This window comes from Mycteria americana (genome assembly GCF_035582795.1).
Source record: "Mycteria americana isolate JAX WOST 10 ecotype Jacksonville Zoo and Gardens chromosome Z unlocalized genomic scaffold, USCA_MyAme_1.0 Scaffold_18, whole genome shotgun sequence".
In the NCBI taxonomy this organism is placed as follows: Eukaryota; Metazoa; Chordata; class Aves; order Ciconiiformes; family Ciconiidae; genus Mycteria; species Mycteria americana.
In genome coordinates this window covers 14,031,111-14,044,826 of record NW_027445436.1, presented here as the reverse complement: position 1 = coordinate 14,044,826, position 13,716 = coordinate 14,031,111, and the positions used below count along the sequence as shown (strand labels likewise).

General features: G+C 46.7%; 2 protein-coding genes across 2 annotated transcripts in view; both read left to right on the top strand.

The window, feature by feature from the left end:
• The window catches only part of CZH18orf32 (chromosome Z C18orf32 homolog), a 349,853-nt gene that overhangs the window by 74,675 nt on the left and 261,462 nt on the right, over nucleotides 1-13,716 (top strand). The gene's annotated exons all lie outside the window — the stretch shown is intronic.
• Nucleotides 1-13,716, top strand: part of MYO5B (myosin VB) — a 143,149-nt gene that overhangs the window by 34,184 nt on the left and 95,249 nt on the right. Inside the window, 4 exon segments of the mRNA XM_075488783.1 lie at nucleotides 2,356-2,413; nucleotides 4,128-4,391; nucleotides 9,297-9,378; nucleotides 10,952-11,104. Coding sequence (XP_075344898.1) covers nucleotides 2,356-2,413; nucleotides 4,128-4,391; nucleotides 9,297-9,378; nucleotides 10,952-11,104 — 557 coding nt within the window.

The window sequence follows — 13,716 nt, the reverse complement described above, 5'->3', positions numbered from 1 at the left end:
GACGCCCAATCTATTAATGCATGGATCCGTGGCTGGTGTCATCGCCACGGATTTGGTTTTTTTGACAACGGGATGACCTACGCCGCACCGGGTTTGCTGGCGTCTGATGGGATTCATCTTTCTCAAAGGGGAAAGAGAATCTTTGCTCAGGAACTTGCAGGGCTCATCGACAGAGCTTTAAACTAGACTCGAAGGGGGAGGGGGATAATATCAGGCTTGCCCGAGAGAAGCTGAGGGGCGATGTGCCACGGTTAGAGGGAGCGGGTGCCAGCGAGGGCACTCGGCCTGAGTCCTCGAGATGCGCGGGGTACGCTGGGGCACAGCCAAAGTCGAGCGGAGTTGAGCTAGGGGATACTGAGGCAACGATAGCCAAGAGGGAAACGCCAGTGAAACACCTCAAAAGACGCAAGGGGTGTTTTTCTCCGAAGGAGACATGGACAACAGCCCAGCTGAAGTGCCTCTACACCAATGCACGCAGCATGGGCAACAAGCAGGAGGAGTTGGAAGCCATTGTACACCAGGAAAACTATGATATGGTGGCCATCACGGAAACGTGGTGGGGTGACTTGCACAACTGGAGTGCGGCGATGGATGGCTATAAACTCTTCAGGAGGGATAGGCGAGGCAGGAGAGGTGGTGGGGTAGCCCAATATGTCAGGGAGTGTCTGGATAGTTTAGAGCTCGATGATGGTGACGATAGGGTGGAGTGTCTATGGGTAAGAATCAGGGGGAAGGCCAACAAGGCAGATCTTGTGGTGGGAGTCTGTTACAGAGCCCCCAACCAGGATGAGGAGACAGATGAACTATTCTATAAGCAGCTGGGAGAAGCCTCACGATCGCTAGCCCTTGTTCTTGTGGGGGACTTCAACCTGCCGGATGTCTGCTGGAAATACAATACAGCAGAGGGGAAACAGTCTAGGAGGTTCCTGGAGTGTGTGGCAGATAACTTCCTGACACAGCTGGTGAGTGAGCCAACGAGGGAAGGTGCCCCGCTGGGCCTCTTGTTCACGAACAGAGAAGGACTTGTGAGCCATGTGATGGTTGGAGGCTGTCTTGGGCAGAGTGATCATGAAATGATAGAGTTTTTGATACGTGGAGAAGCGGCGAGGGAGGTCAGCAAAACTGCCACCTTAGACTTCCGGAGGGCGGACTTCGGCCTGTTTAGGAGACTGGTCGAGAGAGTCCCCTGGGAGGCAGCCCTTATGGGTAAAGGGGTCCAGGAAGGCTGGACATTCTTTAAGGAGGAAGTCCTAAAGGCACAAGAGCAGGCTGTCCCCAGGTGTCGAAAGACGAGCCGGCGGAGAAGAAGACCGGCCTGGCTGAATAGAGAGCTCTGGCTCGAACTCAGGAGAAAGAGGAGAGTCTATGACCTCTGGAAGAAGGGGCGGGCAACTCAGGAGGACTACAAAGGTGTAGCGAGGCTGTGCAGGGAGAAAACTAGAAGGGCCAAAGCTGAGCTAGAGCTCAATCTGGCTGCTGCTATAAAAGACAACAAAAAACACTTCTTCAAATACATTAGCAGCAATAGGAGAGCTAAGGAGAATCTCCAGCCTCTAGTAGACGGGGGAGGGAACACAGTGACCAAGGATGAGGAAAAGGCTGAGGTCCTTAATGCCTTCTTTGCCTCAGTCTTTAATAGCAGGGCCAATTGTTCTCTGGGTACCCAGCCCCTGGAGTTGGAAGACAGGGACGGGGACCAGACTGGAGCCCCCATTATCCAGGGGGAAATGGTGAGTGACCTGCTGCACCACTTAGACACTCACAAGTCTATGGGGCCTGATGAGATCCACCCAAGGGTACTGAAGGAACTGGCAGAAGTGCTCACCAAGCCCCTTTCCATCATTTACCAGCAGTCCTGGCTAACTGGGGAGGTCCCTGCTGACTGGAGATTAGCAAATGTGACACCCATCTTCAAGAAGGGCCGGAAGGAGGACCCGGGGAACTACAGGCCTGTCAGCCTGACCTTGATACCGGGGAAGCTGATGGAGCAGATCATCCTGAGTGCTATCACACGGCATGTAAAGAATAACCAAGGGATCAAGCCCAGCCAGCATGGGTTCAGGAAAGGCAGGTCCTGCTTGACCAACCTGATCTCCTTCTATGACAAGGTGACCCACCTAGTGGATGAGGGAAAGGCTGTGGATGTTGTCTATCTAGACTTCAGTAAAGCCTTTGGCACGGTTTCCCACAGCATTCTCCTGGAGAAACTGGCTGCTCATGGCTTGGACGGGTGTACACTTTGCTGGGTAAAGAACTGGCTGGATGGCCTGGCCCAAAGAGTGGTGGTGAATGGAGTTTACTCTGGTTGGCGGCCGGTCACAAGCGGTGTTCCCCAGGGCTCGGTGTTGGGGCCAGTCCTGTTTAATATCTTTATCAATGATCTGGATGAAGGGATCGAGTGCACCCTCAGTAAGTTTGCAGATGACGCCATGTTGTGTGGGAGTGTTGATCTGCTTGAGGGTAGGAAGGTTCTACAGAGGGATCTGGACAGGCTGGATCGATGGGCCGAGGTGAACTCTATGGGGTTTAACAAGGCCAAGTGCAAGGTCCTGCACTTGGGCCACAGCAACCCCATGCAACGCTACAGGCTTGGAGAAGAGTGGCTGGAAAGCTGCCTGGTGGAAAAGAAGGACCTGGGGGTGTTGGTTGACAGCAGCCTGAATATGAGCCAGCAGTGTGCCCAGGCGGCCAAGAAAGCCAATGGCATCCTGGCTTGTATCAAAAATAGCGTGGCCAGCAGGACTAGGGAAGTGATCGTGCCCTTGTACTTGGCACTAGTGAGGCTGCACCTCGAATACTGTGTTCACTTTTGGGCCCCTCGCTACAAGAGGGACATTGAGGTGCTGGAGTGTGTCCAGAGAAGGGCAACGAAGCTGGTGAAGGGTCTGGAGCAGAAGTCTTATGAGGAGCGGCTGAGGGAGCTGGGGTAGTTTAGCCTGGAGAAAAGGAGGCTGAGGGGCGACCTTATTGCTCTCTACAACTACCTGAAAGGAGGTTGTAGAGAGGTGGGGGTCAGTCTCTTCTCCCAGGTAACAAGCCATAGGACGAGAGGAAATGGCCTCAAGTTGCGCCAGGGGAGGTTTAGACTGGATATTAGGAAATTTTACTTCACTGAAAGGGTTATCAAGCATTGGAACAGGCTGCCCAGGGAAGTGGTTGAGTCGCCATCCCTGGAGGTATTTAAAAGACGTTTGGATGAGGTGCTTAGGGACACGGTGTAGTGGTGGTTTTGGCAGTGTTAGGTTTATGGTTGGACTCGATGATCTTAAAGGTCTTTTCCAACCTATACAATTCTGTGATTCTGTAAATCAGTCCTGTTATGACTTTGAATCTGTGGTCAAAAAGGTATCCGAGCAAAAAAGCATCCTAGATGTCTTTTAAAATGCGTTTTCCTCTCCATCCCCAAACCTATCCAGCTTCTATACAAGCATGTATCTAACTGGAAACAATTTATTTCTTTTAGATATGTATTATTACACTGAGCAAAGGGAAATTGATTTCTCATTGTCCAAAAGGCAGTGCCCACTATCTTAGCGTAATAGATACTCAGAACTGCCTCGTATTAGTTTGAGGGGGAAAAAATACAATGTATGAGAGAAAATGAAGTTCACATTTCACTTTATTGATTATGCAAAACACAGCCCCTTCTGGTAATGCACATTTTGCAACTTTGTTATTCAAAATGGGGTTAGTTTGTAAAAGGCATGGTGTCATGACATACTCTAAGCTTTAACTTTAGGCTTAATCAAGGTTGCTCTGAAGGAGTGGGTAGCTGCAGCTCAAGGAGGAGTAAAGTGGAGAGTGCTCTTTCCTGTTGGCAGTCACTGTGGAAATCTGCTCTTTATGAAGTTCAAGACCTTAAGGATAGCCAGAGCAGAGGAAAGCCATAGGGTTTACCACCATTTAGAGCTCTGTATGAGCTGTTTCTTCCATGTCCATTGAGTACTAGTGCAACTGGATGAGTGCTCATCACTTCTCTGTTTCCTATCAACTACAGAGATGCACAGTATTTCCCTAGATAGGTGTGAAATGCTGCTGATTTCTTGCACTGACCTGGGAACCTGGTGTTAAAACTCCAGTTTTGGAATGTCACTATCTGCTGACTTTTCTTCTTTTTACCTGCAGAGCAAGGATGAGCACTTGAACAACTTCTGCAGCTTGCTGGGCGTGGAGCACAGCCAGATGCAGCACTGGCTTTGCCATCGGAAGTTTGTCACTGTGGCCGAGACCTACGTGAAGAACATGTCTGTGCAGCAAGTGGTGAACACCAGGAATGCCCTGGCCAAGCACATCTACGCCCAGCTCTTCAACTGGATGGTGCAGCACATCAACAAGGCCCTGCGCACCACCGTCAAGCAGCACTCCTTCATCGGCGTGCTTGATATCTACGGGTGGGCATGCTTTCTGTTTCTAAGGCTGTTAAATTAGTCCTTTCTAATTTGTCTTGCCCTTCTGGCCATGCATGTTTGACCTTGGCTTGTGGCAGGGCATGGGAATAATAGAAAGGGATGCAAAAAATTGTAGTCGTGGTGTGTGGTTTGCAGTTTTGAGCCTCCTTTAGATTGCACAACCCTGACCCCAAAACAGTGCATGGAGATCTGCTTGAGCGCTGGCTTTTGGGATTTATCTCCTGCGCTGTTCCCATTTGGGATTTCTGTCCTGCATGCTGTTTAAAGCATCAAGCTTAAAGATGAGCTGGGGTAAAGGCGCAGATGTGGAGACCAAAGACTGCATTGGCTTTGCCTGGGCTTGCTGTGGGGTTTGAGGAAACTACTTTGCCTCTTCAGCTGTGAAACTGCTGCTGCAGGGCCCTTGTGCAGTGAGAGCTTTCGGAGGACTTTGGGAACCTGCAGTGGTGGGGGTAAGGTGCAAAAAGCTCTGGCATAACCAAGGGTAAGGCTTGCAGCCTGCAACCTCAGGGGCAGTGAGCTGCTTTAAATTCGGACTGGTTTCCAGTTACTCTCTGGTCTGTCATCCTGGCACTTGAGCATTGGTAGAAGAGGGATGTGAGTTGTCTGTGAAGAGTTCATTTTGGCTGAAGTGCTGCAAAGAAGCAAAAGACGGAGGAGAAAAGAGGGAGTTATGTCACTTGTGGGGTGGAAAAGGAAAGAGGTCTTCTGGGTTTGTTGTTTTCCCCTCCCCTCTTTCAACATAATCCCTTTTCTGTCTCTTTGGGGAGCAAGGACAGGGGAGAAGTGGGACAGCGGTGACCTGCTGGTGCTCACTTTAGTATATTAAGGTACTTGGTTGCTCCTGTTTTGGAGGGGAATGTGGGATGGACAAGTTGTAGCTGCTCCAGGAACCAGTCCCTGACCCACTGCAGTTGCTGTGCTTGCTCAATCCCAAATCTCGTGTAATGGCAGACGATAAGGTCTGTCAGATCTAGGTGAACCTTAAGTTCGGAATGAAATCCTGCCAAAGTGATTCTGGGTCAGCTGCAGAAAGCTTTTATGGCTATAATACCTACACAGTTACTGGAATTGGATCTTGTGTATAAAACCTCCCATGGGGTTTCTACAGCTGATGGTGTTTGGGATGTTGATTTTAACATCCACTGGGCAGCCACAGCAGCAGAAAGGATGCCAGAAGTCAGTGCTGGAGCATTGGTGTAGCCCACTACCTGCTCATCTCCATCAGCAACTGCTGCCATATGGCAATGTTTACAGGAACATTTGTACCAAGTATGCTAAGAGTACAGTCCTCTTTGGTTTGGGATTTTAATGGGGTGGTTTGAGATGGTGGGGTTGCTGTCAGAGGTTTGCAAGTGTCTGGGCTCTCCTAGGTATACAGCACAGGACCTGGAAGATTTTAAATAACCAGATGGGGTTGGCACAGTCTGGTTCGAAGACTGTATGAGGTGGAAAAGCTGTTTCCTATCAGTGTCCCTACAAATAGAGATTTCTGCAGTCTGGAATATGATAGATAAAGCTTTGAGATGGAGCTTTGTGGGAGATAGCTTTCTGCATTGACCCCACTGAGTTACAAAATCAAATGCAGTCTTTCAGAAATCTGAATAAAAGGAGACTTGAAGATGAAAGATTAAGCTGGGCTTGAAAACCTGTTAGTGTGGAAGAAAAACCTCCCTTAGCTGCAGGTCTCCTGTGTGTCACGTCCAGCGCGTGGGCCAGCTGATGCTTTTACAGCACTGGTGTCACTGAAGAGTACAGCAGGTTTGTTTTTTGGTTGTGTGTGGTTTTTTCGGTGTGTGTTTGTTTTGTTTTTGTGGGTGTGGGTTGGTTTGTTTGGGTTTTTTTCCCCCATGGGGACCTGCAGGTCCTATTGTAAGAGGCAGGTTTGCAGGGGATGAATGTCTGCACTCTGGGCTAATAACACTTGTGTGTGAGTCCGATCTCCTAAAGAGACCATAAATCCCTTTCAGAAGGGGGTATTGCTGTCTAAATGCTGAGTAATTAACAATGCAGGGACTTCGGGTGCTGGTATCCTGAGTCTCTGCAGTCCTTGAAAGTGGTTTGGTTCCATAAACTCAGGTTAGTTGGGAGTTTTAATGCGTTCTGGCAAATGTTGGAATTTTTTTTTTCCAAATGTCTTTTTTCTTTTCCTCTGGGAGATGGATTAAGCTCGAAAGGCAGGGAGCCTGTACGCAGCCTCCACCGCACATCCCTGACATCCCAAGAGCACCTCTGTCCCAGCACTCCTGGGGGAGGACTGTCCCCATGGGTGGGATTTCTAGGGATGGGGTCTAAACAGAGGGTGCAGAGGCTGTGGGGTTTGTCTCCTAATGCTCGACTCCGCTTCCTTAATTCTCTGTTAGTATTGGGGTGAGAGGGTGCAGCGTTAAAGACCTTTATATATTTATTGAAAGTGCATAATTTGTTATAGTAGCAATACTGCAATCCATCTGAAGAGTGGATTTGTGTGGCATTCCTGGACTTGATAGGGATGGCTTGTTTTCCCTCTGTTTGCCATGTGAAGTGTGAACACCCAGGCGGCCAGCTGTATGCCGGACTTATTTATGAACTTTAAATATTTTAGTATAAACCCCAGTGCTGCAGTGTATTTAGGAGATATCAGTCATGCAGCAGAATAGGGAACAGGAGAAAAGCCAAAATGCAGCATTTGCCCCCCAGTGTCCACTTATGAGAGCTGTCCCCAAGCCGGGATGTGCCTTCCTGAGAGCCATGGTGATGGGTTGGAGTGGTGAATATGCTTTTTTTTTTTTTTTTTTTTTTTGCATCAAGATATAGTGCGCTAAAATGAATAGAAACCAAATGGCCATTGGTTTGCTTTTCTCATTAGGATGTTGTCTTAGTGCAGTCACTTTGTGTGGGCAGGACTTCCTGGTGAGGACATGTGGAGCTGGCAACCAAACTGCTCTGTCAATTAGCAAATTATGCTGGCGGAGTCCCTTAATTAGCAACTTCACGAAATCTCCCTTGGAGTTGATGTTGTACAGCTGCTCTGCCCCCTGGCCAGTACTTGCTGAGAGGTTCATAAATCACATCTGATGTCTCTGAAGTGGAAAAAGAGTTTCCACTCTGATATCTTTTCCTCTTGTACCCCTGCTCTTGTTGTGTTTTTCCACCTAGCTTGCCGTGCCTCTCCATCTCCGTTGTAATTAAATCTTTTCTTGCCCTGCTGCTCTGATCATGAACCTGCAGGAGTTGGTATTTCCAAGGAGTCCTGGGAAAGTCATGTCCCTTTAGTTGCAAGAGCTGATGGTGCTGATCTGCTTGGTGTGACAGCCATGCAACCAAGATCAAGCACATCAGGAGCTCTTCAAGGACATGTTCATCATTGAGGCTCTGGCCACGTGTTTAATACAAACATTCGTTGGTCCCAGGCACCAGATTTTGTTGCTTTAAAGATTGCAAAGCTCAGTTCCTGGGATGCAGAGGGATTGAGCATCCTCTGCTTGGCATGGGCTGCACCGGCTTCCAAGGCAATGCTAGCCTGGGGGCAGGCAGAGAGAGCGCTGGTCCTGGGTTTCCTTGAGGGCTGTGGGGCTGATAAAAGCACAGAAGTGGCTCCTTTCTCACATTTTCCGTTTTCCTTTTTCATTGCCTTTTCCTGAGGGCTGAGGCATTTTCTGTGGTGAGCACATTACCATCTGGCAATACCTGGTGAATAGCTGCATCACGTGGATAACAGCCAGGTAGTCCTCGGAAAGTACTAGAAATACTGGGGGGTTTTGTTGTTTTTTTTGTTTGGGGTTTTTTTTTTTTGGGGGGGGGGCGGCTTCATTTGTTTAGTGCTTTAAGACTGTTCTGCCAGCTCCTACAGCACCTATTACCCAAGCAATTATTTCGCCATGCATTTATCATTACGGCAGCTTATTCATTAAGCACAGGGAGTTTTGCCACTTCTTCCCTTAGTTTAATCCTTATGTTCATGTGTCAGACTTTTTTTTTTCTCCCTCCTCCAACTGTGCCTTAAAAATAGAAATATAAATAATGTAATTCTCCGTGGTAGCTGAATATTTTTTTTAATTTTTTTTTTTAGAGCAAGCCTGGCTCCCTCTGCCTGTCCCTGGATGCCGTGTGCTTCAGCCCCGACTGCCCCGGGGGCTCTGCTGGCTTTCTCCTGCTTGGCTCTAGTTTATGTTATTAAAACTGCATATTTTTTTTTCTTTTCTAATTGTGACTAGGAAGCCAGTTTTGAGCTCAGTTTGGTGTTGGCCAGTGGCCCATGGAGGGGTGGGATAATGTTTCTGTAAGGGGAGCTTTTGAAGCCCTGATGAAGAGGGGGATCACTGAGACCAACACCAAACTCCCTCTAAGGAACGTGTTGGAATTGGAGCTGAAAGCACTATTTCTTCCTCTGCCTCCAAGAACTTGCTTGCTCATGTGTATCTAATTTTTGTGCTATCAGGGATGCAATACAGAGGCTATAACTATGAATTTAATTACCTTATTTTTCTGCTCTATTGAATTGCATTAAAAATACTGGTTTGGGTCTTCTAAGACAGCACCTACTGTTTCTCCATCACCTTTGCAGTGAATATATTTGGGCTTAATATTTCGTAGTATTTTTTTCCTGAGAGAGGCTGTTACATTTCTCGTCTCAGACAGCACTACTGGCTGATGGGCAGGAAGGTACAGTCATACCAAATATCTCATTTGTGTGTAGCAGAAGAGACCTCTTGAATCCCTTGAGTTGTGGCAAGGAAAGATAGACGTTTTGGGGAATGAGGAATAAAGTGTAGATCTGGGATAGGAGGAATGCAAAGAGATGGTTGAATAACTGGTGTTCCCCGTCACGCAGATGACACTGTTGCAGAGAAAAGTAGATTTTGAGACAAAGCAACGCTTAATACTGATTTATTCATTGCTTTGCAGGTTTGAAACTTTTGAAGTGAATAGCTTTGAACAGTTTTGTATCAACTATGCCAACGAAAAACTCCAGCAGCAGTTCAACTTGGTAAGGTCAGCTTGGAAATGTTCCATAAAACTTAGCAGAAAATGTATCATGGCGGGATTATTGTATGTCTGGCTTCTGCTTAATGGCATTTACCTGCAGCCTGGCTGGATTGCATGGCCAGCATGAACATAGTCCTTGGGATACCATCTCTCCCGGGTACTGATTGTGCATTGCAATTGCACTAAATATTCATATCAAGTTGAAAACATCGCTTGGTTGATTGATAAGCTTGATACTGGAAGCAGGTTTGCAAATGGTTTATGTAAAGGTTCACTGGTGGTTTTGAATAAGTAGAAAGTTTGCCTTTTTTTTTTTTTGGCGTAGTTTCAATCCTAAACCGAAACCTGGATGGTCTTGTGCCAAGTCCTGATTTCCAGTGTGAGACAAAGCATGAGTGGAAACCTGCCCATTAAGTGTGGCTTAAAACTCTGTATTAAATAGCAGGATTGGACATACTTCCTGTCACTTGGACATGCCTCACAAAAACCTGAGGTTCTTCTATTTTATTAGATACAAGCACATGCCTGCACTGGAAATGAAACCAGTAAGGGGTCATCTTCTGCCTTTGTCGTAAGCAGGGGAAAAAAATTATTATTAGTTTCAGGATACAAGGGAAAACTTGTTAAATTTGAGCAGCTAAGTACTGCGGAGTAGTTTAGCACTTTGAAACCGTATCATATGCGTGGACATGAACATTTGCAGTATATCTAATGCATCAGATCACTGCTGCTAAAAATGAAAAGTAAATTATGGATTGTATTTGCACTATTCATATCTTAGTATGACCAACTATCACTTCTGAAGCTTATAAATTCAAACTCTGAGATGACATGTTTGAAGAGATTTTAAAAAGCTATCTTTGAAGAAAAAAGTGCATTTGAAAAATCATTTTTTAATATGCTTAGAGTATCTCAGAAATAGCCAGAGACAATTTATCTGCTTGGGCAGAGGTCTGAGAGATATAAGCCATGCAAAGATTTTTTTTTTTTTTTAAATTATTTTTTTATTTTAATAAGAATCTACAGTAGAAATGTTCCTTAGTCAGTTAGATACTGCTGCTGCAATCTCTTCTAGGATGATGGGTGCTCTTTGTGAAGCTCTGTTCACAGATGGGGGCACCCATCTCGCCCAAGCTCAGCCCTGGCTTGGCTCCCAGCTTGTGAACTTGCTGCAGGTCACTAGTTTAATCAGCAGAGCACTAAAGGAGAGAGGGATTTTTCTCAGCCTGAGAGATATATATGTCATTGCCATTTCAATATATGGCTTCCACCTAGATGTAGTGACAGCTTCAGTCATTTAAAGTCCTTTTTCTTCCCCCCCCCCCCCCCCCCCCCCCCCCCCCCCGCCCTATGGTTTCCCAGTGTAAAGCTTTTATTTTCCTTGCCAGAAGCTGGATTGTGTAAATGGCAGAGCCTGTACAAAGCTGTACGTGAGGACACCTGAAGCTTCTACGGCTTCTGGATGTGCTGAGGGAATACTCTACTCCATGGGGACGAGCGGGTGAACAGGGATGGGGCTGGTGCTGTGCTGGCTGGGGTCATGGTCGGTAACTCTGCTGTTTTTCCACTCTCAGCATGTGTTTAAGCTGGAACAAGAAGAGTACATGAAGGAGGGAATCCCTTGGACTCTCATAGACTTCTACGATAACCAGCCCTGCATAGACCTTATAGAGACAAAACTTGGTATCTTGGACCTACTGGATGAAGAGTGCAAGATAAAGAGGACCGCCCACCTTTTTGCTGGCATTTTTATTTTTATAAAAGCTTAAAGAATGGGCTTTAACCTGTGGTAGCTTGCAAGAGGGTAAACGTCTCCTTTCACGTGCATTGCTGGGGTGCTCGTGGCTAGGGTAGGCTGTTGGCATTTGATTTGCTTTAGGACCATTCAGAACCTCCTTGGCAGATGTTTGCTACCAGCCTGGGTACCTGGTCTCACCATGTATTGCCAGAGCTCATGTTTCTGGTCTGGCTGTGCATAGGGATAGCCATTGCTTGTGACTTTTGATTTCTTCAGTGTTATCCAGGACTGGAGTTCCTCCCTGTCTCAAGCCTTATTTTGTCCCAAGGGAAACCTGAGTCCTCTTGCAATAGCTATTTGGGGTAAAGTCGATTGCATTTAGTGTACAGACTAGAGATGCTGGAATTTGTGCTTCAGTGGCACTTGGCATATAGAAAAAAGCGTATCTGGGAGGGTCTCCTGTTTGGTTAACCTTGCAGTGTCAAGGGACATCAGCCACATAATGAAGATTTGCTGAAGTCGATGACAAGCTCTGGCTGACTTCAGGCAGGCCTGGATTTCACACAAGTTTTGCAGAAGACCAAAATTGCATGTCCCTTCTGCTCCTTTGAGATAGAGAAGCAGGAGCCAGGGATGACCTGTAGAAGTGTCTTCAGTTGTGTAGGCTTATTGTTTAGCCATTCCTTCAGCATTCTTCTGTTGGGGTTTGGAATTTTGTCTTCCCTCGGCTTTTCTGAGTTTTGGGTTTGTGGTTGGTTGGGTGGGTTGGTTGTTTTTTTTAAAACCAAGTTGGGTGGGTTGGGTTTGGTTGGGTGGGTTGGTTGGGTTTTTTAAACCAAGCTTGTAATGTTGGGAGAGTAGTTTGCTGTCTTTTATCACGTGTCTCATAACAGCCTAAATTAAATCTTGCTTAAAAGTTGAGTAGAAATGCCAGAAGGGCAACCCTTCATGAGAATCCATAAGAAAGGTTGGACTCTTTGTTCACTCCTTGTTCAGTCATGAATTATCAAATATATCCAGGAACAAGAAATGTAAGATGGGAGATTTTCTTGAAGTTGGGATGCCTGTTTTGAAGGTCTTCGGCATGAAGAATAGGTGGAAAGTCCAGAGTCTTTAGGTATGGTCATCTCAACAGGAGAGCTCAGTGTGATGCTGCGATGAAAAGGGCTTCTACACTGGGCAGAGCAGCTCGTATCTCTTCCAGTTCTGGTGTCTGCACAGCAATGATGATGAGGAAATACTGGAGAGAGTGTTATCAGATCAGGGCTATAAAACATTGTGATACTGAGGATAAAGAAACTTGAGCGCTGCACATGAGTGGTTGTGATAGTCAGTGGGAGGGTTTTCAGACCCTTTGACACAAAAAAACCCTAGCATGCAATAGCTAGAAGTTGAAGTTAGATTCAACCATGAAATAAGCCTTTTTAATGCTGAGAACAGCCTATTGGAAGGGGATGGTGACAGCCTTCCTGCTGAATATGGCTGCTTTGTGGAGCCTCAGACTGGTTCTGCTATGGTCTGATCAACAAGTTGTCTTTGGGAAGAGTTTCCATTGTGACTTGGATATATTCTGTGCCAGGAAATGTCTTACTGATTGTGGAAGGGCTTTGAGGGTTTTTGAACAAGGGCAGGGAAGGGTGAGGCAAGGGGTGGTGGGAGAGCTGAAGCAGGGAAGGGGCCCCTCACCAGGATAGCCAAGGTGATGAAAAGGACACAATGAATTCTTGTTGGCTCTGTGGGATCCATGGGTATGGGACAGATCCAGTGGCCCGAGGGCAGGAGTGTCACGTTGCATCAGAGGGAAAGGTTTTGGATCCATTATTTAGACTAGTGTCCCTGTTGGGGTTTAAGGAGATGTATAACTTGTCTGGAAGCAAGGTGACTTGTCAAGTGGCTGCTCTTCTCCAAGCAATAGGGCTGCCTTCCCAGTCATGATGAGGCTGTCCCAACCTGCACGTCCCACAAGCTCAGCCCTTGTCTGGGGTACAGACATTCCAGCTATCTCTCTGTGATGAGTTGGGGCTTTGGCCTCTTCAAATCCAGTCTCCGGAAGACTCCTTAAAAATGAGAACAAATTAAATTTAATTTGCCCTTAAAATAGCATCTTAGCCAGTGCTGGCTCAGAAGGTCAGATTACTTGCTTGATATTCAGCACCATTTCATTTGGTCTCTGCACTATTAAGCCTGTTAAATTCTTCAGGCTCGAACCAGCTCCTGGGTGTTGTGAAGACCATAAGGAAAGTTTCCCTTGTGCCATATTGGCTGATAATGCCCTTTGCTCCTTCTCTGAAGCACCTGGCACTAGTTGCTGCTGGTGACATTGCATTAGACGGAGCGACTCCTATGCAACAGTAGTAATATGGGCAACTTTGCTGTAAATCTGCCTGGCATTACTTTTTCCATCCATGCTTTTTTTTTTGACCAAAAAACTGAAACACAAGATCTACTTCCCCCATCAAATGCCAGTTATCTGGGTATTTACCTGTCAATGGGGAATGCTCAATTACTCATGTCAATGTCATTACTCACAGACCCTTATTATGGGCCCCCTAATCGGCTCTTTTATAATAATCTGCAAGCGTTTTCCAGCTTTATGAAAAT